Here is a 21,386-nt window from a genome sequence, read left to right on the forward strand (position 1 = left end):
AGGTTTAATAAACTATAGAAAGTTAATTCTGATTAGGTTCACAGTTTATTTGTATATCAGTTTATTGACGACCTCGGTGGCGCAGTGGTAAAGTTCTTGCCACTGAACCGAGAGGTCCCGGGTTCGGACCTCGGTCGGGTCATTATGGAAAACGATCTTTTTCTGATTGGCCCGGGTCTTGGATGTTTATCTATATATGTATTTGTTATAAAATATATTATCGTTGAGTTAGTATTCCATAACACAAGTCTCGAACTTACTTTGGGGCTAGCTCAATATGTGTGGTTTGTCCTCATTTATTTATTTATTTATATTTTTACGTCTCATGAGATAGTAACGAGTTAATTCGCTGGCAATAGTTACCCAATTCCATTTCATCTTTCCAACTCGCGAAACTCCCCTTCGAAGCTCATGTAGAAATCACTGCTGTATCCCCTATATCACCAAACTAAACACTACAATTTCACAGTCTACACTTTAAACCCGTGCCGGCTGTAAACATAGAAGCTTGATCGAAAAGAAGTAGACAATTACCGCTGGCACTCGTCGATGTCGAGTTCGCACAGCGGCCCCTCGAAGCCGGGCGCGCAGTCGCAGCGATAGCCGCCGATGTCGTCCACACACTTGCCGTGCGCGCACGGCGACGATGCGCACTCGTCGATGTTCACCTCGCAGCGCGCGCCCACCGTGCCGGGCACGCACACGCACTCCAGGCTGCCGCGGGACCATCGTTGCCATTTATTATTTATTTATTCTTAGGAGAACCAACAAATAGCTATATATACAGAATAGTCGCTTGAAATAAAAATCGTGAAAGCCAATTATAGGTTCCCACTAATAAAATTGTACAGTGAAAACGAAGTCGCTTCCCGCTGTATATAAAACTACGCAACGGATTTTGATGTATTTTTTTTTATAGATCAAGTGAGTCAAAAGAAAGGTTTGTATGTATACATCGTGCATAATATTACACCTGTGGCGCGGCGGCTCGCTAGTATTCTATATGTCAATAGTTGTAACTTTTTTTGATATTACTGTGTAATTAATTATGAAAGAATGTAAACATGACACAGATCATAAAACCTTTTATGACAGAGATCACATGATCTATGTATGTAAAAAGTAAAGAGCTCAGTTTAAATTATATTTTAGCTGCCAAACCCTTGTTTACTTCTTAAAACAAGACATACGATATAACCCTAACCTTAAATGTGATTTAAGCTAAATGTATTTAAAGATTTCGGCAAAACAATTGAGTATGAGAATGATTTACATTTGTGGCCAAAACATTGGATCGCGTGAATCACAATACTTTCCTAATTAAATTCGGCGATATAAATATTTAAGATGGCCGTAGAAGATAAACATTAAAGATAAACATCAACAATTTTAAATAAAAAATATCAACCTTTCTTACAATACACGAAATAAAATAAGTTATTTTAATATAAATGCATCTAGTATGATAGGAGTTCCCCAAAGTATTAGACTAGGTCTTCTATAAGTTAGTCAAAGACTCACCCGCTAGCGTTCTCAATAGAGAACCTCGTGTAGAAAGAGGCGGGTAGTACCATGGAGGGGTGGGGGCCGACGATGAGGGGGGGAGAGTCGGGGGCGCGGTAGAGGCTGGCGTTGCTGCGCTCGAGGCAGATGCCGCCGTGCTTGCAGGGCTCGCCCTCGCATTCGTTGATGTCCGTCTCGCAGTTCTTGCCTGTGGGACAAAATTCTTTATTCAACTATTATTGATAATTATACATACAGTCCATTACCGAAGTTTATTTTATATCATCGCGTAAGGGATTCCTCTGTATCTGCTGTATCCTATCGCAACAGTCGACGTAACACGTAAAGAGATGAATAGATTTATATATTGACTAGGTGTTGTCCGGGGCTTCGCTCCCGTGGGAATATTGAGATAAAATATAGCCTAGATAGCAATCTTGGATAATGTACCTTTCTAATGGTGAAAGAATTTTTCAAATCTGTGTGGTAGTTTCGGAAATTACCCGCCTCAAACATGCAAACGCTTACCTCTTTATAATAATAGCACAGATGAGCACATACCCGTGTACCCCTGGTGGCAGGCGCAGCTGTAGTCGTTGACGTCGTCGCTGCAGGAGCCGCCGTTGAGGCAGGGCTGCGGCGCACACTCGTCGATGTTGGTGCCGCAGTCGTCGCCGGTGTAGCCGGTGCCTGCGCACTGGCAGCTGTAGCCGTTCAGGGCGTCGATGCAGCGTCCGCCGTGCTGGCATGGGGCCGACTGGAACCAAACAAGCATTTGCAACTGAACATCTTCTTAGATAACCAGGACAATGTGGGCGCGTCAGCGCTTGGAGTTGCTTCAATGGTTGTTGCCATATAGTCCAATCAGATACTGTGTCAAAAATAAATATATGGGGGCACAAGTGACGTCACAAATGTTCCAGTTAAAAATCTTTGTAAGTATAACTAATAAACTAACTCTAATGAGAAGAAAAAGAAAATACTAAATGATAAATATAAATAAAATTTATCAATTAAAGTGATATTTGATTATCGTGCTTCATTAAGTGAACGCATACATTTTATTTTATACATAGGTTATTGGCCACATGAGTTGAACAAGATAAAAGGGCCAGCTTTTCTTGAATCCACAACACCGAGAACATCTTAACAAAATATTTCATTTCAACAGAAGCAACGCCGATAAAGTAGTGTGACGACATTAATAGAAAAAATAGGAAACTAAAATTGACGGATATAGTAGCACAGTTTACATTCCTTTTGACAGTCTGCCAACAATCTATAAGGAGGTAGTCCCTCACCTCGCAGTCGTCGATGTCGGTGTCGCACAGACGGCCGGACAAGCCCTCGGGACACAGACAAGTGTAGGACGCGACGCCGTCGACGCAGGTAGCGCCGGCCGCGCACGGCGCCGCCGCGCACTCGTCGATGTTGACGGAGCAGTCCTTGCCTGCGCCGGACAACACTCGATTGCTTTTCAAGGTCAAATGGAATGCGGACCGCAACCAAATTTACTAACCATTAGACGCAAAATGGCGTCAGATGGCGTTAGGCGACTTGAGTAAAATCTGACACCAATGTTAGCAATTACACACTTCTTGTCGAGTCTTGATGGGTGTGTATGTAAAGTCATGTTTATCAATTAACATAATCGAAAAAAAAAGGTAAAATGGATGGCAGAGGATATATGTAAATGAAGGATGCTCCACCGGCAAGAATGATGCTTGGTCTCGGTTTATTCATTAAAAAAATATATATTACAATTATTCATACCTAAAACCCGTTTTTTAAATAAAAATAGTTCATTACAGTGACGTGAAAAAAATGGAAACATAGGCGAATTAAAAATAATATCGTATAATAAGATGAATTAATAACATTTTTATTAACTAAAACTAAAATTAAATGAACTTAACTAAATTGCCTAAAATGTATTTAACGATCGCCATCCTAATTAACGATTTCAAAGAAAATCCCGTCACAAAAAACACAAATTATAAAATAAAATGGAATCTCCTCTTAGAACGTGTTCCCATTGCTCAGTCGTGCTCCGTTGCGACGACGCAGTGCGTTGTAGCTCCGTCGTTCTACGTTGTTTTTTACAGGTTTTGACAATGTCGTGCATTGCTATGCATCGAAATTTCATACAATTTCTACGTTCGTGTGCGTTGATCGGAGGACGTCGTAGCGCAAACAATGAAACATGGAAACACGCTCCTAAAAAGTTAATCAACTTAATGTCCCTACCTTCAAATCCATCCATGCATGCGCACTCGTAGTTGTTCTCCAAGTTTTGACAGGTGCCGCCATGTTTGCACGGGGATGACAAGCATTCGTCGATGTCCTGCTCGCAACTGTCACCCGTATAACCTGGCAGAAAAGGAAAACAAATAAATTCTTACGAAATGCATAGAAAATAATATATTCTAATTTTAAAAATATTTATTTTTTCATTCTGTACCTGGCCGGCAGTAACATTGGTAGGAACCGGGACTGTTGACGCAGACACCGTTGTTACAAATCTTGGGAGTTCTGGTACATTCATCCACATCCATGTCGCAAAGACGACCTGTAACAACACAATACATTAAATATACAGTAAAACATACCCCTTATATTATACCCCGTAAATTAAACATACCCTTCAACATCAAAAACAACATTACTTGTAACAGTAATTTGTCCATATATAACTAATAAAAACTTCTAATATATTAAAAGGAATAGTAAGAAAAATAAGTAAAATAGATTGAAGTATTCAAGCGTTGTGTTTGCACAGGTGTTATCATAAATTTCTGTATTGAAACATGTAATTATAGTCAATGACAGGCGTTGTGACTAAAACAAGAAAATAAATAGGACATAGCATGATGAATTGTAAATAAATTGCATAGCCATCGCTATCGGCTATTACACTGTGTGACTAATGGAATAACTATAACGATAAAATTTATCGATTTTCTAAATAAAATAACTGGCCTTGTTCAAGCAGAAATAATTTAAAATGAAATAAAATATTAAAATCAACTAAAAATAATTTACACACCTACCTACATATTCGTCCATTATACACTTGGCTGTTTGAATGTAGGTATAATTTATGCCATGTTACAAAAAAAATCAGATGACATTGACATATGTCCGTTGCTGTCAATGTCAAAATATCAAGTAATTTGGCCCAGATCGTTTGTTTTTGGCGTTGTCTTGTTACAAAATTAAATTAAGATTTAAAAATGTTTTATTACATAATTTAATTTCGTAAAATATCAATTCATAATGAAATAATATAGAAAACGTTACTTTGACTTCATTATGATATACACAACGCGGAGTATTTTGAGGTTATTTCGGAGGCACAGTGCTTTGTACAAACGATTTAATTATGTTTGTGCTTCAACAGACGCTAATGAAAACGATAAAATTAACCAGAAAGAGGATTTCCAGACACTGCTTCAAAGGTACAAAGATAAAATCACGTTCAACTCTTATTTAGAGCACGAAAAATTGGAGCTTGGTTACTTCAAATATTACTTGAAAACTTTGAAGAAAGCGAAAGAGGCTAGTGCTACAGACTACAAACGCAAGAGCTTACCGCCATTACCCGTCGCTTTACAATACTATGTAGACAAAGAAAGGCTTTTAGCAGAGGAGGAGCCCATAAGTCAAGAAGAGAAACCTGAAGTGTTTCAACTGCCATTCTCAGATACAACAAATGTTGAAATCACACAAAACAAAGAAGATCAATTCAAAAATTCAAGTAAAAATATAGGAGAGTTTGATAGGAGCAACATTAAGAAGTGGATGACTAATTATGAACATTTTGATGATACCCTAATTGATGATGACTCAGATGATGTTGATACTGAATGGGTGACGCAGTATGGTACACCTGACCCCTCATTAGGTGTGAGCAGTGTTCCGTGTGGTGGCTGTGGTGCACTGCTGCACTGCAGTGATCCGTCTATTCCTGGCTACTTGCCAAGCGAGTTGTTTAGTGGTCGGGACCAATTGGAACTAAAGAGTATGGAGTGCCAGCGCTGCCACTTTCTCAAACAGTACAACATTGCACTGGATGTGAGGGTGCAGCCTGAGGAGTATGAAAAACTTCTGCAATCTATACGGTGAGCTTACTTATTAAATATATAAAAACTAATTGAAATGTACTGATTGATTATTATGTCTTTCCATGAAAAGCCTAAAGAAATACTGTTGCAATAAGGTTTTTAATTTATTTAGGAATGTAAAGAGAAATAAGTTAGTGATTAGTAACATTCTTTATAAATCCACAATCTATTTAATATTTTCCTGGAAATGAAAACCTTATGGTTTGACTGGTGCCATTAACTTCTACACAATCCTGCTGCCTCCTGACACAAAGGGAAATATTTTACCTACATAACATTTTTGCTGGCTAAGATAAATAATATTTTTATTATTTGTTTTAGATATGTAAAATCACTGGTGTTGTTGATGGTAGACCTGTTAGACTACCCTTGCTCCATATGGCCAGGGATCGTGGACATCATTGGCACTGAAAGACCCATCATCCTTGTGGGCAACAAGGTACATGTTTAACAAATTAAAAATAATGACTAAAGTATAAAAATACATACTTGTATATAAAGTGAATAATTTCAATTTAGAATTCAAGTACCAATACTTACATTACCAAATTTGGCAAAACATAAGAAAATGAAAACAATGTATTTTCTTTATTAATTTCATTTAAATTTTAACATTCATATTTCAGGTAGATTTACTTCCAGGCGACAGTGTGGGCTACCTCAAGCGAGTTAAACTTTCTCTGATCGAAGAAATCAAAAAGACCAGACTGGGTGAAGCCAATATCAAGTACATTGGGCTGATATCTGCAAAGACAGGGTACGGAGTGGAGGATCTAATATCTGCCATGTTTAAGACTTGGCTGTACAAAGGAGATGTGTTTCTTGTCGGCTGTACTAATGTGGGCAAGAGCTCTTTGTTCAATGCCTTACTGCAATCAGACTACTGCAAGGTCCATGCAGTAGACCTTGTCCAGCGGGCTACCGTTAGCAGATGGCCGGGAACCACTTTACACTTACTCAAATTCCCTATAAACAGACCATCTGGATGGAAAATATACGAAAGGACAAGAAGACTGAAATCTGAAAGGAAGCTGATGAAAGTTGAGAAGGAAATCAGAAAGGCGCAGTTAGAAGGCAGACCCAACAGAGAACCTCCGACATTAATGGGCCATATTGGAAGGTCTTTCTCTGAGGAATACCTGGAAACCACTGATGTAGCCGAGAAATTAAGAAAATTGATGACAATAGATGAAAAACACTTTATATTTGCAAACAGCAAATGGTTTTACGACACTCCGGGCGTGATACATCCCGATCAGGTTTTGTCGCTCTTGAGTACTGAAGAATTACTATTGACTTTGCCTAAAAACACTATAAAGCCTCAAACGTATTATTTACAGAGTGGTTTGACGATGTTCATTGCTGGTCTTGCTCGAGTAGATATCTTGTACACTGAGGATCCGTGTCGTCTGACAGTGTTTTGTTCAGAAAGCTTACCGATCACGGTTGTTAAGACTGAAGATGCCGATGAAATTTACGAAGCGTTTGTAGGAACAGAATTATTTGCTGTGCCGTCCGGCGGAGCCGAGAGACTTAAGAATTGGCCGGGATTGCAAAAAGGCAATGATGACTTTGAGTTTGTCGGTGAAGGACCTAAATTTTGCTGTGGCGATGTAGTTTTGTCATCTGCAGCGTGGGTTTCAGTGACAGCTAAGGGTGAAACGAAATGTAAATTGCGTGCGTGGTCAGTTGAAGGGAGAGGATTACATCGAAGGTATCCGTCGATACTGCCTTACGCAGTCAATATGAAGGGCAAAAGGATACAGGATACGCCCGCGTATATGATAGGAAAAGTGTTTTCTGAGGAGCCGTAGTTGTAGTAGATGAAAACTTTGAATTAGGCATATTAAATATTAAGAAAATATATTTTGTTTCATTAAAGTATTTAAAAAAATTGCATTCAGCAATAATTGTTGAACAAGAATACAACAACTTGATCAAAAATAAACATCCAACCTAAAAAAATCGAAATGTGTTCTCTTCCTATCGATCAATGTGTCGTAAGCTTGCAAAGTGTGTCACTGACCGGAGTAGCCGGGGTCGCACTGGCAGCGGAAGAGGCCGGCGTCGAGCGCGAGGCAGCCGCCGCTGCGACACGGCGACGACGCGCACGCGGACTCCGGCGCTTGCGGCACGCAGCGCCACAAGCCGGCTTGTTCTACACATTCCTGTGGGGAACAAACAAATTATATCACAATCGTCTACGTTCGAGTTTGTAGGTGATTTTCCAAAGTCGTAAAAAATTTGCATAGTACCTAGTATCTGATAGCCTATAATAACTTATAGAACAGTGTTAAACATTGCGTTTCAAAAGTTACAAATCTGTCAGATTACAACAAGAATATGTATTCATATATAACAACTTGTAAGAAAGATACATTTGACATCGGTGGACTTATCATATAGAAGTGAAACGAGTCCTTAAGATTTAGTAGCAATGTACCGACCTGCCTCTGCGCGCAAGGCGCGGCGCGACAGTCGAGCGCCAGCGCGCACGCGGGCCCGCCGTACCCGGGCCGGCACTCGCACGCGGCGCCCCCGGCGCCCCCGTCGCGCGCGCGGCAAGTGCCCCCGTTGAGGCAGCTCTTGGGCCCGCACGCGTCCCCCGCGCCCGAGGGGACGTCGCATCGCGCCCCCGTCCAGCCAACCTCGCATTCACAGCGGAAGCCCATCGCCTGTCGGTTAACTTTCTATTTATAATAATTACAGAAATAGGGGCGGGAGGAAACGACAGAGACGACGAGGTAGTCCTTTGTAAGTGAATCGTTTTTTATATGTGAATATGAATGTGTTTATAAAGACTATATGTAAAAAACTGCCCGCGGATTCGTAACCGAATACAGACGCAAACAACACGTTTTTCAGAAATGAGAGTAAATAAAATCATTTATTCAGAAATTAGGCCTTCACAGGCACTATTTCACGTCATATTCTAAATTAAATGATGTTTACCAAAGCTACAAACTACTAGCATTTCGGAAAGACCACTGCTGAGAAGAAATGCCGAAAGAAACTCATTCAAACAGTGTTGTTGCCTATTATGCCAGAAGGGCTTACCATTTTTTCAATATAAATTTATGTATAATTTTTTATCACAATAAGTATAACAATGTAAGTACACAATAAAGTACATGGTCAAAAGGTATACTGAAACATATTATGATTGTGATCAAGTGCTGATGAAAGGAAAGGAAAATATATATATATTAGTAGTAAAAATTTCAAAAAAAAATAATACCTGAAGAGGTAACAAACAAGCTTACTTTCGCATTTTATAATATTAATAATTTTAATTAATATAGTTGGGTATATATACAGTCAGTAAACGATGTACCTATAATTAAACCTATCAGTCTAAAGTGAAGTGTATCATTTCCTTCCGCTATTCAAAAATATGGATTATAAAAAATATTTATGCGCTCGTGTATCGCAACATAATGTGCATATCGTAGTTCTAAGTGGACAAATTACCATTTACGCGTGATATTGGTGAAATAAATCTTTGGCATCTCGTGTATTTTAGGCAAACCCTTGTAGAATACTTTATTAACTTGTGCATATTTTTTTTTATACTATAAAAATATGGTTATATAAATTAAAAAGTGAATTGTGTGAAAGAAACTGGTGCATTTTACGCGAACATTTATTATTTTATGCATAATTATAGGATATAAAAAACACATTTTAGATATAAATAACAACACTACAAAACACATCGTATATCAAAGAAGGTGGAAATCTAAGTAAGAAAATACGTGCGCAATCCATACTTCTTATAATATAAGCTGATCACACTAAAACGCAAAACACAGGTGAAAACGGCTACAATACACAAGCACTATCAACGTATGAGACGCGTGTGTCACTTACCTTTGTACTGCGTTGGAAGTTTTAAACGATAACTTGAAACTTGTCGATCATACATACTTTGTCAACGTATCCGACTGGCTTAATCTAGTGGTGACTCTAAGCTTCGACACCTGATAGACAACAACAGTATTCCCAAACAGCAATCCTCTTTATCTTACTTTATCTTATCTGACAGGCGGCCATTTTTAAAATCACAGCCCAATAAAATTTTATTTTGCGCGGATCACTTTTTGTTTTTGTGTCAGCGCAGGGTCGCCATTAACGATGGTTCACACGATGAAGCACACACCGTGGTGGTCTGTGTTGCGACCCTGGACGTGATGTGTTAGAGGAAATAAAATATGTCAGGCCTATCACCCACCAGACGTCACGTCCGAGAGATACGTGTAACTACAGGGTCGATGCAACAACATCATAATTATTAATAGTATATAAGCTAAGTAAAATAAAGATGTCATATATTCACCGGTCTCACTGGTATCACTTACCTCACGGCGACACGCTCGCCGAGAGAGAGAGAGAGGGAGAAGGAGAGAGAGAGAGAGAGAGAGTCACCGTGTCCTGGCAGAGGACGGCGTGCAGACAGGTCTGCGGGCCGCAGCGCTCGGGCGGCGCCTTGAGCTCCGACAGCAGCGCCTTGCCCGCCGCGCCGCCGCCCGCCCCGCCCGGCTGCTCACAGTACGCGCCTACACATCACGATCTACACTAGTACTGGGTAACTCGATGGTCCAAATCTTGGTGTAATACTTAGTCTTAGATTTATCATTGACGCAAGGTCTGTATCGATTTGAATGATCGATTTTTGAGGACTTTCAGTTTCCAAGCGAATCGTAATCAATCGATCTCAAAATATGATTTCAGAACTACTAATTTTATTTATCTGTTACCCGACTAGCGTACACCACCATAGAAGCTAACATCGACTGTCGCAGACACAATCACATGCACAAAACTGATGATTAAAATGGACAAAAACGACTAAACAGAATTATTAACAGACTTTCATGAAATTTTACACAAAGGTAAATCGCTGAAAATACACGACGTGCATTTTTATCTTTCCGGTCTTTAGTCGTGTGTTTTCAGTAATCACGTGTACATTTAGGCTGTATGATGACACAAATAAATTCACATACATGCATACTTACATAAATACCTGAATATTGGCACGAAAACATGACATGAAATCCATTCGTCAAATTCATTAGTATAATGAAACGCAAAAAGCATGCCACATCGATACATCAAAGTATGATTGAGCAATCATATTTTGATATAGCGCATAAAAAATTTTTCGTTACAAACAAAAAAAACATTATCGCGTACATACTCAAGCTGCAGTGTGAGTTTTTGTAAGTAAACGTTAACTGTAACGTAGATTATGTATGACATCCAATATTTCAAAATCCGGGTTAACGTTTACTAACAAACATTTGCACAAAGATAATAAAAAAATAATAAGAGAAGTTTACGCAATAAATGTCGTGTTATATCAAATTACTATTTTCCCGCCTGCGCAAGAAATGTATTAGAGTAAGCTTTTCTACTCTGTATGTAATATGTAGAAAGAAGTTTTTCATAGTACATTCTTTTTATTATAAAAATAATTCCGGAGATATCTCATTTCTTTTATGCAACAAAATTAGTAATGTTTAAAAAATGGAACCCTTTGATGCCGAAAGGTTTCAGTGGAGTTACGCACGACGTATGCGATTGCAGTAAAACGTCACACGTTGCCCAATTGACGCAAGATTATCACGATATATAAACGAAAGATTCGGAAAAAGCAACTATAGAATCTTGTCCAAGTTAAATCATATACCTTTATTCAAATATCAAAAACAACAATGAATGAATTTTTAAACTACGAAACAGTGCCGTCACTCCAACATCACTGTAATGTTATTATTTTATAACTACTTATGTTTCAGTATGGCAAAAGACCTCTCTCTCAAATCATACAAGTTCCATATACATTATTTGTAAAAAGTATCCGATTCGACTTGTAAAATAGCCTATATGTTTCCTTAAATAAATTCTTATACATTTTATTGTCTCCGGTCAGCGGCTCCACCTGCAAAGCCCACATACCTCTGAAGCCGGCGACGCACGTGCAGTTGAAGCCGTCGGGCAGCTGCGTGCACGCAGCTCCGTTGAGGCAGACGTTGTTCTCGCACGCAGACTCCGGTAGGCTGCAGTTTGGGGATATGCCCGGGGCCCCTGATGGAGATAGATACGTTACAACGAGTTCTACACTGGGGTTTTATTACTCCATGGTCTAATGACCATCGTGCCGGACCCGGTCAGGTCAAAATGGAAATCGTTATTTTTCGTTCAGATTGAACTAGAGTCCAATTCTCATGCAATCGAAGTCAATTTCACCAATTCTATTCATTTCTTTTGAATTATAACCATCGTCGTCTAAAAGTTTCATCGTTGGTGGTTTGCAAAAAGCATGAATGGAGATTATCTAGTATGTGACGATAAAATATATCTGACCATAGTATCCGTGGTCGCACACGCAGACGGCCTGTTTCGACATCATAATCCCCGCCACCGTACTGGGTATATCTGTAATAATAAGTCAAATTAGATCCTAAAGCTGAGATCTTGGTCTTAATATATGATTTTATAGTTACAAAAGAATAACAACAGCTTATGTTTTGAGAGGTCACGTTAAACTAAGCAGCGTGTGTTGTGTGTCTCACCGAGATGAGAGGCGCAGTGCGAGTGCGGCGGACACTGCAGGTCGGCGCAGGGCTGCGGCGCGGCGCACAGCGGCGGCGCCCAGCCGCGTGCGCACACGCAGCGGAAGCCGCCGCCGTCCGCGTCCTCCACGCACGCGCCGCCTGCGCCGCACGGGCCCGACGCGCACGCGGACATCTGCACGACCGACCGATCCAAATGATAACAGTGTTTGTTTCATCGAAATCGGGCCAAGATTTTATTTTATTATATCTACACGTATCGTGTTCAATTAACAATTCGTGGTGCAGTTTTTGAGTTTATCAGACGCGGCAGATAAATAAAGTTCAAAACTTGTGTTATGGGATACAAAACCGACAATACTATATTCTATAACAGGTCAGGTATAACCCAGGTCAATCTGAAAAAGATCATTTTCCATGTTGACCTGACCGGGGATCGAACCCGGGACCTCCAGTGTAGCACTCCGGCATGATGACCATTAGGCCACGGAGGTCGTCAAAATGCACCGCCACTTTACGATATAAAGGATTAGTACATATTAGGGAAAGATAGTGGCTTTTGCCCAGCAGTGGGACATGACGTAGCAACTTAAAAGAGAAGTGGGCTCCACACACTGACCCTGTGGCAGTGGTCGCCGGTGTAGCCCGGCAGACACGCGCACACGAAGCCCCCGTAGGTGTCGTAGCAGACGCCGTGGCCGCAGATGTTGCGCTCCTCTTCACACTCGTTCACATTCGTCTCGCAGCGGGGACCCGTGTATCCTAAATAATATTTTTCTTTTTTATAACAATCCAAAATATATTTTAAAAGTTTAAGAAAGCCCCGACTGCGGAGTTGCTGGCATCTTCCCATCAGCTAGAAAAGTTCCGACGGTTTCCAAACGACTGAACACACATTTTGCAAAACATAGCAAAGAACACTCTCAATTAAACTCTTTCAAATAAAAAAACTAGATCTAAATAGATCCAGCCATTTGGCTGCCATGATGCCACGGACAGTCATACAGATAAACACGTTAAACTTATAACAAAACAAATGTCCCTCTGTCGTCGAGGGTTAAAAACGTATTTTTTTGTATTTAATTGTCGTCAGATAGATCTATTTCATTCAATATTAAAAAAAAACAAGTCCATGCAGTAAACCCCTACAAGGAATACGCAGTGCGAACGTATTACATTACAAACGAAGATGCCATACAATTTATTTTCGCAATATGCGCACGAGTGTGTATTTGTCCCCACACCAGTGACCACCATCAAACACAACACTTAATGTTATCAAATACATATATATGATACGTCTACATCTGTTACGGGGTAAACAGAGCCTCCACCAACAGTATCGAGTACAGTACCAGTGTTGGCGCAGTCGCAGGTGTAGGTGTTGACGGCGTCCACGCAGCGGCCGCCGTTCAGACACCCGTTTTCCGCCGACATACATTCGTCTATGTCGATCTCACAGTTGCGCCCCGTGAAACCTGGACACATATTTTGGAATGTTACAAAAGTGAATCGGAATTGTAGATTATCCACCGGGATAGTAAAGCGAAACGTTTCAGATGAGGCGTAAAAATATAAATGTGATGAAATGTCGCTTTACTTATTGAAGTGTACACGATAATTTTCACTTTTTCACCGCGAGTAAATTGACTACATTAATATAAATAAGTATTTTAATATTCGTGGATATACGCGCCTGTTTATCTTGGCCAATTAAATTACTGGCCACTTTCAAGCTGATTAGACTAAGGAATTTTGAGAAGATTTTACTTAAGCTTTAGCGCTTAAAATCTACTTTCAGGTTTACACCCAATCATAAAGTCAAACTTTAAGATCATGAGAAGGGAAAAGGTATTTTTTTTTATATATATCGAAACGTGAGTTGTGAGTGTGAGAGACGAGTGATGTTACCAGGCGGACAGGCGCAGACGTAGAGGTCGCCGGGCCCGAGGCTGCAGCTGCCGTTGTTGCGGCACGGGCCCGCCTGGCACTGCGGGTCCAGCGACACCTCCAGCTCACAGTGCGCTCCTGCGTGCGACGACAGACACATTACACTTGCCACTACATGTCTGTAGATAATCGTCAAAGTCAGGCCAGATGCCTTTAGGCGACTTCAATAAAATCTGATATGAACGAATGGATGAATGATTTTTACGTAACATTATTTTGTTAACAGTTCAAGCTGACTTTGATCTTGAATTACAGATAAAAATGTTTCATTAAAAACAATACATAATTATTTAATGTACATTATTGTAGATATACACACAAACATGTATTGTATATGCCAATTGAGGCCTTGACGCTGGAAGCTAATTCTTCCAGGCAAACTAATGACATGAACAAAAAATCTTGACAAGGAAAAATAAAAGTGCGAGTCGGGAATCGTGTTTCAATATTGATATTATAACATATTATATTGCGTGTCAATCTCAACCTTGACGTTGGTAAAATCATTGTTTTGGCGAACGACGGAGCCATGAAACTTAAAAAAATAAAATAAAATTAGAGTAGGTTTCTTTCTTCATTATTACGGACTTGTGAAATGCTAGTATATCCTAGAATTTAGGGTCAAATTCAATACGACAGCGTAACAACCACTGACCGTGATAGCGCGCGCCGCACACGCAGCTGTAGTCGCCCCTGGCGTCCAGCACGCAGCGGCCCGAGTGCTGGCACGGCGACGACAGACACGGGTCTCCGGCGTCCACCTCACAGTTGTTGCCGGTATAGCGAGCGGTGCAGTGGCATTCGTATCTGATGAGATATCATTTTCATAATTAAGTAAGTAGGCATATTTTTCTGTGAAATTAAGCACAAAAATAAATTTTGAAACAATTAAATTCTAGATATTTAGATGAATGTTCGTCACTCCTACCTATAATGAGGAGTTTTTTTACGAAATCCTATTCCACTATATTATAATTACGGAAGTTCATGAGGATGTATGTGTGTATTTTGTCTTTCTCTCTTTCACACAAAATCTACTGGACGGATTGTTATGAAATTTGGTACACTGATATAATATAACCTGAAATAACAGATGGGGTACTTTTTATTCCGAAATTCCCAAGAGAGCGAAGCCCCGGGGCGCAGCTAGTGATATTACAAATGCGAAAGTAAGATCATTAGTTACCCTCTTAACGCATTATCTACTCAACCAATCTTTTGCAATCATGCATAAATGTAATTAAAGAGTTCGAACAAGGACTTCGGCTACCTTTCATCAGAGAAAAACGTACTTTTTCTATAGTAAATTAAACGGGAAAAGTTGCGTGCAAAAGCTAGTAAAGATGACCATACCTGTCATGTCTGGATATGCAAGTCCCGTGTCGCATGCACGGCTCGTTGTAGCAGTGGTCCTTGGGAGGTATTCTCAACACGTCTTTTCCATCTTTGCCTGTAATTAGAAATTATTTCATAAATTCGATTAGGTTTGAGAATTGCGGAACGACATATTGTTGAATGTGTTTTTATTTACGAGGAAAATATGATTATGTGGGTTTAAGATCTTTGGGCTTTTTATCAAGTGTTGATCAAGGGTGTCGAATTTATTCAAGTCGCCTAAAGGCACGACTTTTACGAATAACCTAACCTAACAAAAGGCAAGTAGTCGCATACACTCTAGTAAACTAAATAGTCAACCAGTGTGCAGGTTTCTTCACGATGTTTTCCTTCATCGGAAGCTAGTGGCGGTCGATGAAAACTGCTATATATACATACATGGGTTATATTGGAATACAAACTTATCTCATATGATACGAGTTGAATTCGAATCTGGGTCCTTTCAGGCGTCTGAACCACCGCTTATCCGGCATTGTTATCGTAAATCTGGTGTCTGTATTTTAGAAAAGTCTTTCTACGATTCTTTTTATGTGCCTATTCAAGACTGAATTTTGGCCGTCAATATCATAAATTGAGTCTTATGTAGAGCTATTAATAGTCTGAATATTTTTTTCTATGGTATAGTGAGATGCCTGATGGTAAGCATAAATCACGAATACACTAGGGAACATTTGACGTGCAACATGTCTCTCTTTCTCACTCATTGCTATTGATTCGAGTGAAATAGCACATCTTCGGTCTCAGCTATTTGAATTGTAATGAAAAGGTCAGAACGATATATTGCCCGACAAATGTTTCTTAGTGTATTCATGGCTATAGTTCAGACTGTTTGCAATTAAAACACGCACATTCGTCAGTGGAGAGCGGGCAGTGGCCGAACACGACGTTGTGGAACTGGGCGTTGTTGGCGTGGAACTCCAGCTGGGGGCCCTCGTGGATGCAGCCGCTGAACACGTTGCCCACCAGCACCTCGGCCCCGCCCGCCTCCAGCGCTCCCGGGGACAGCAGCTCCGGGTTCCAGGTCACGTTTGATATCACCTGGAAGTATTCCGCTTCGTGAGTCTTCCCTTATCTATTTATTGTCGACCTTTCCTTATAGAAGTGTAATTTCGCAGTGATTTGTTTTGTTACTTTAATATGTGTGCAACATAAGTTTTCCTACTTTTTATACTACACTATCGTGAAACTTGTTTGAAATATATTTTTGTTGAAGTCTATTATTATTATATTCAAGAGTATATAGTTCAAGATATAGGTAGTTTGACAAATATAATACCTAAACATTATTTGAATATATTCTACTATAAAATATTTTTGTTTTGCAAACATTAGCGTAGCACCGAATGTGTAAGATTGAGTTGTAATGAACAGCGATACAAAATAAACAAATTTTACGCCATTTTATGTTAATGTATAGACATTTGTTCAAATAACACTAATTAATTAAGCGTTTCGCGTCAATCAAGCTGTATTACGTTGTAGTCTGATTGTATTTAATGTCTGCTCTGTTAATATGTTAATGTCTTAATTACAATGAAACTAAAATTATGTGATAAAGAATATACAATGTTGTTGTACACTTACATATAGACTTAAATATGATTTTCTTAAATCTTACAAGATGCAAACTATTATATTTTCTGAAATTTTAACTTGGGATGGATGTTAAGATAGCTCACTGCAAAATGTAAAATCGCAGTGCGTTCGAAAACGTATGATGCGGCTACACCTACCTAGTGAATGTGTTTTAGCGGGGCACAGGGATTTAGTCTATTATACTGTGGATGTGCTCACCTGTGATTCTTTATCCACTTCTAAAAGCAGAGCTGGCGGACTAGGCCTGTACCTCAGAGCCACCCAATGCCACTTATTGTCCAAGGTTTCCTTCGCGAGAGCCTCCTGCCTGGTCGGCTGGGTCGGCAACGCCCACGACACCACCACCTGCTCGTATAAAGCTGTCACGTGGAGGGTGTAGCGCTCGAACCGCTGGGAGAATAGCTCGCCACCTGTTACACAAAAAATAATAATATTACGTTGCTACGCTACAATATTTTGAGTTGTAATTTACAATTCCCGAAATTAAAGATTTCACTATTAGTACATTCATTATACCTCAATGTTGAGAAATAAATTATAGACTGACTTGGTTTTGACAGATGAAGAGAGTATTTTATGGTAATCATAATCGTATAATTTTGTACTGAATTACGATATAGATGAACCAGGAAAAGATTTACAATCTTATAATTAAATCAGAGGACTTAAATAAATAAATATATTAGGACAAATCACACAGATTGAGCTAGCCCCAAAGTAAGTTCGAGACTTGTGTTATGGGATACTAACTCAACGATACTATATTTTATAACAAATACATATATAGATAAACACCCAAGACGCGGGCCAATCAGAAAAAGATCATTTTCCATCATGACCCGACCGGGGATCGAACCCGGGACCTCTCGGTTCAGTGGCAAGAATCTTACTACTGCGCCACCGAGGTCGTCATGTTTATTATTATACAAGTCTCGAACTTACTTTGGGGCTAGCTCAATTTGTGTGATTTGTCCTAGTATATTTATTTATTATCTGCAATCAAAATCAACACTGGATTATTTTAACAAAAATTACTTTAATTACAAGGTGTGTTGTATGCACAGTGTGACGTTGTAAAATAATGTTCTCATCCGAAACTAACCAATAAAAAATACTTCTATAACCGTTAATATTAACTGCTAATTAAAGTCTGATAAAATGAGACTAAATAAGAATGATTTAGCATCTGTAGAGGTGCAATTTGTGACAAACACATAAGCGATGTAAGGAATGATGGCTAGTACAAAAGCTAATACAAGTTAATTACAAAAGCTAATCAACCATGGTATATAAACTTATTTTAGCGAATTTTAACTTTTTAATTAACGACCATAACTGACGAATCTAATCTTGTGGTTCTACAACTCAGTTTCATTTCCAGTAGCAAAATACACATAACAATTTCGCAGAAATTGAGAAAGAATTGTATTATAAAACTAGCGGCCCGTCCCGGCTTCGCTCGGTTAAAAACACAATAAATTATACACCTTCCTCAGAAATAACTATTGGTGAAAATCCATGCTGTAGTTTTTACTATTGCACGGATTTTCATACACACAAAAGTGTTTATCGCGAACATACAGACAGACATGGCAGAGGAGTTTGTTTTATAATATGTAAGGATTAGAATAGTTAAATTTGAATTGCGGTTCCGTTGGTCCGGTAGCAGATGTTATTATTCCGACTTTAAACCTCTCTGGCCATACAAAGCAAACCTGTGGGACAAACACATCTCTAGCAAATACATTTATGATAATTAGTCATAACAATCATAGCAAGTAAGCTAGGCTGTCCGAGCTGTCTTCGTGCAGTGGGTCAAGTCGACATGACACATCGCTAGCTAATTAGTGCAGACCGTACCTGAGTCTAGGGTTACCGGACAAGCTGGATGAGGCGAGTATGAAATGAGATGGAAACGAGTGAATATTGTAAAATGTCACAACGTGGACATGAGCCTCTCTTTGTTAGGTGCGCATCTGTTGGCGGGTTATATTCTGACTCTTCACTATCAGAGAACTCTGCAAATGTCGACGCAAATGTACGTTCTATTACGCAGTGTACAATAATGTCAGGCGAACTGTTTTCCGATAATGCAATGCAATGCAATGCAATATTTTGCAGGTCATCGCGCCGCCCAGCCACTGGGTATCCCACACTTCGCTTAGCCAGGCGCTTGACAGGTTTACGGAGATGATGAATATGTATATAACAATCATATAAATGATGAATTTATGGACCTAGGCCCTAGACAACTAAAACTTCATAATAATTTGTACTTCAATCATTTTCTAAGCAAGCTGTAATAAGCAAGGTATAACAGTACTACTTGCCCAATTTTGATGTTTGGGTGACTTTTGTACGTGTACTTAATGTGTACTTTTTACCCCAAAATTCCCAGGTGAGCGGAGCCGCGGTGCGCAGATAGTGGACAATATTTCCCGAACAGTTACACTAAGAGTTTAGATGTCATAGTTGCGTGTAGTGCATCGGAGTCGGGAGCTGGCGACGTTGCCGGACTCCGCCTCGCCCACGCCCCACTGTACTCGTAATGTAATGAATCTGCTCTGACGTCACCAGACAGGGTTGTCTCATGAGCCCAATTGGAACACCGAACAGATTTCAAGGAATATGACGAAAGAGTTGCCCAGGACAACCTTCATGCAAACAACTAAATGAAGCTTAATAACCAATAAAACAAAAACTAAAATAATGTCGAAACATAGTGAATAAATAGGAACGATTTTTAGCTGCACCAGCAAAACCTTCTTAGGAAAAAAGAAAACGTAAACACACGTATATGAATAAAATATGCCAACCACAACCACACCATTTGCCAACCCTACTGCAGGTCATAGGTCAGCCTTATTGATTGCGTTCGCGTGCATAACGCTCACACAATCGTATTGCTTGTACAGACGAGATACGGTGCAATAACCTCTACGGGACGGTGATAGCGGCGACTTTGCAATGCATTCAGATAGTTTGAGGCGTTGTTTACTGTACAAACGCAGAGGGTGGTAACCAGGTTAGCTCGACACGCGCGGCTGAGCTACTTTTAAAACACTTTCTGTTATGATACTAGTCACTTAGCAACAGCCATAGTATTATACGCGATTTAATTATAATAGAAACGATGGTTTGGTGGAAATTATGAATCGTGATCCCTTGGTATAAAACCCCAAGTCGCTTCCCGCCTCTGTCTGTTTAATATTTATTCTTTTAAACCACGCAACGGATTTTGATACAGTCACACAATGTGTATACATTGTGTGACTGCATCAAAATCCGTAATAATATACATAAATGCCTCCGGGCAAAGCCGGGCAAGGTCGCTAGTTAAATAATAAATCGATTCTCTATTTTTCAAACTATTAACGTCTTAAGAAACAGAAACCCTGCATGATAGCTGAACGTATCGAGTGACGTGAGAACACGGCGAGATTCCCTAGTTTTCACCTGGCATTGGATACCTGCCTTCACACCCGATGATGCGTATGCGCACAATCTTGTAATACAACATGTAGACAGGCTAGATGAGGGTATTGATCGATGGATCTAAAGATGGGTGTACATACGAGTAAATGTAGCTAAAAATAATAGGTTCCTATTAAATTAATACTCAGAATATAGAAAATAAATTTCTCTAATCAAAGAATTAATTAAGAGGTCGCCGTATCGCGGAATGTTTAAAAAGATAACTACCTAATGAGAATAATAGCTACATTAGGCTAAAAAGATTTCTACTTATCTTAGACGAAATACAACGCAGTCTTAAATTCTCACTTGCATTCAAGGCATTATTCAAAACATTAATTAAGATATACTTATAAGGAGCTTTTAGCAGCCAAACAAAGCAGGATGCATAGACAAAATGGACGATCAAGTTGAACAATGCGCAGTGACACCAAGTTTAGCGGTAACGGTTCGCCAGGGCCAATTACGAAGAGTTCACTAACATTCGTTATTTAACTGACTAAGTACGATAATTTGCGTTCCGAAATATGAGAGAATTTCCTAAGAAAAGTGGGTGTGGATGATCAACAGACATGTTTCAGAATAGAGGTATGAACTTGTGTCGCTATGACCTTGTAAGTTGCACATGCACAGTATTGCACAGTATGTATACATATCTCAATGTTTCTCCTGCAGAATACTAGATTCTTATATTAAACGTTAGTATATTAAACAAAATCAACAAACAGCTATCGTAAGATTTTTGAGATTAAAAAACTTTTTTAAA

General features: G+C 39.5%; 2 protein-coding genes across 2 annotated transcripts in view; one reads left to right on the forward strand and one right to left on the reverse strand.

Annotated features, from left to right (window-relative positions):
• crb (crumbs) overlaps positions 1–21,386 on the reverse strand; it is a 71,496-nt gene that overhangs the window by 35,432 nt on the left and 14,678 nt on the right. The window contains exons 3-21 of the mRNA XM_053746045.2: positions 17,345–17,556; positions 16,399–16,588; positions 15,509–15,605; positions 14,811–14,962; positions 14,117–14,233; positions 13,561–13,683; positions 12,825–12,967; positions 12,206–12,380; positions 11,997–12,068; positions 11,589–11,717; positions 10,053–10,183; positions 8,075–8,302; positions 7,654–7,795; positions 3,965–4,072; positions 3,751–3,873; positions 2,805–2,953; positions 2,065–2,260; positions 1,522–1,711; positions 535–714 (exon numbers count right to left, since the gene is read on the reverse strand). Coding sequence (XP_053602020.1) covers positions 535–714; positions 1,522–1,711; positions 2,065–2,260; positions 2,805–2,953; positions 3,751–3,873; positions 3,965–4,072; positions 7,654–7,795; positions 8,075–8,302; positions 10,053–10,183; positions 11,589–11,717; positions 11,997–12,068; positions 12,206–12,380; positions 12,825–12,967; positions 13,561–13,683; positions 14,117–14,233; positions 14,811–14,962; positions 15,509–15,605; positions 16,399–16,588; positions 17,345–17,556 — 2,857 coding nt within the window. The remainder of the gene's footprint in view (positions 1–534; positions 715–1,521; positions 1,712–2,064; positions 2,261–2,804; positions 2,954–3,750; positions 3,874–3,964; positions 4,073–7,653; positions 7,796–8,074; positions 8,303–10,052; positions 10,184–11,588; positions 11,718–11,996; positions 12,069–12,205; positions 12,381–12,824; positions 12,968–13,560; positions 13,684–14,116; positions 14,234–14,810; positions 14,963–15,508; positions 15,606–16,398; positions 16,589–17,344; positions 17,557–21,386) is intronic.
• On the forward strand, positions 4,678–7,491 carry LOC128670375 (uncharacterized protein). The gene is made up of 3 exons (XM_053745995.1): positions 4,678–5,624; positions 5,949–6,066; positions 6,254–7,491. The coding sequence occupies exons 1-3, from the start codon at positions 4,816–4,818 to the stop codon at positions 7,439–7,441; spliced, it is 2,115 nt and encodes a 704-aa protein (XP_053601970.1). The 5' UTR covers positions 4,678–4,815; the 3' UTR covers positions 7,442–7,491.

The sequence above is a fragment of the Plodia interpunctella genome, chromosome 5, assembly GCF_027563975.2.
Source record: "Plodia interpunctella isolate USDA-ARS_2022_Savannah chromosome 5, ilPloInte3.2, whole genome shotgun sequence".
NCBI classification, from domain to species: domain Eukaryota; kingdom Metazoa; phylum Arthropoda; class Insecta; order Lepidoptera; family Pyralidae; genus Plodia; species Plodia interpunctella.

Excerpts from the sequence above, each read along its gene's own strand:
- LOC128670375 (XM_053745995.1), top strand. The coding sequence starts at position 4,816 with ATGATATACACAACGCGGAGTATTTTGAGGTTATTTCGGAGGCACAGT. Across the intron at positions 5,625-5,948 it reads AAACTTCTGCAATCTATACG|ATATGTAAAATCACTGGTGT; the intron begins GTGAGCTTACTT and ends TATTTGTTTTAG. Across the intron at positions 6,067-6,253 it reads TCATCCTTGTGGGCAACAAG|GTAGATTTACTTCCAGGCGA; the intron begins GTACATGTTTAA and ends TTCATATTTCAG.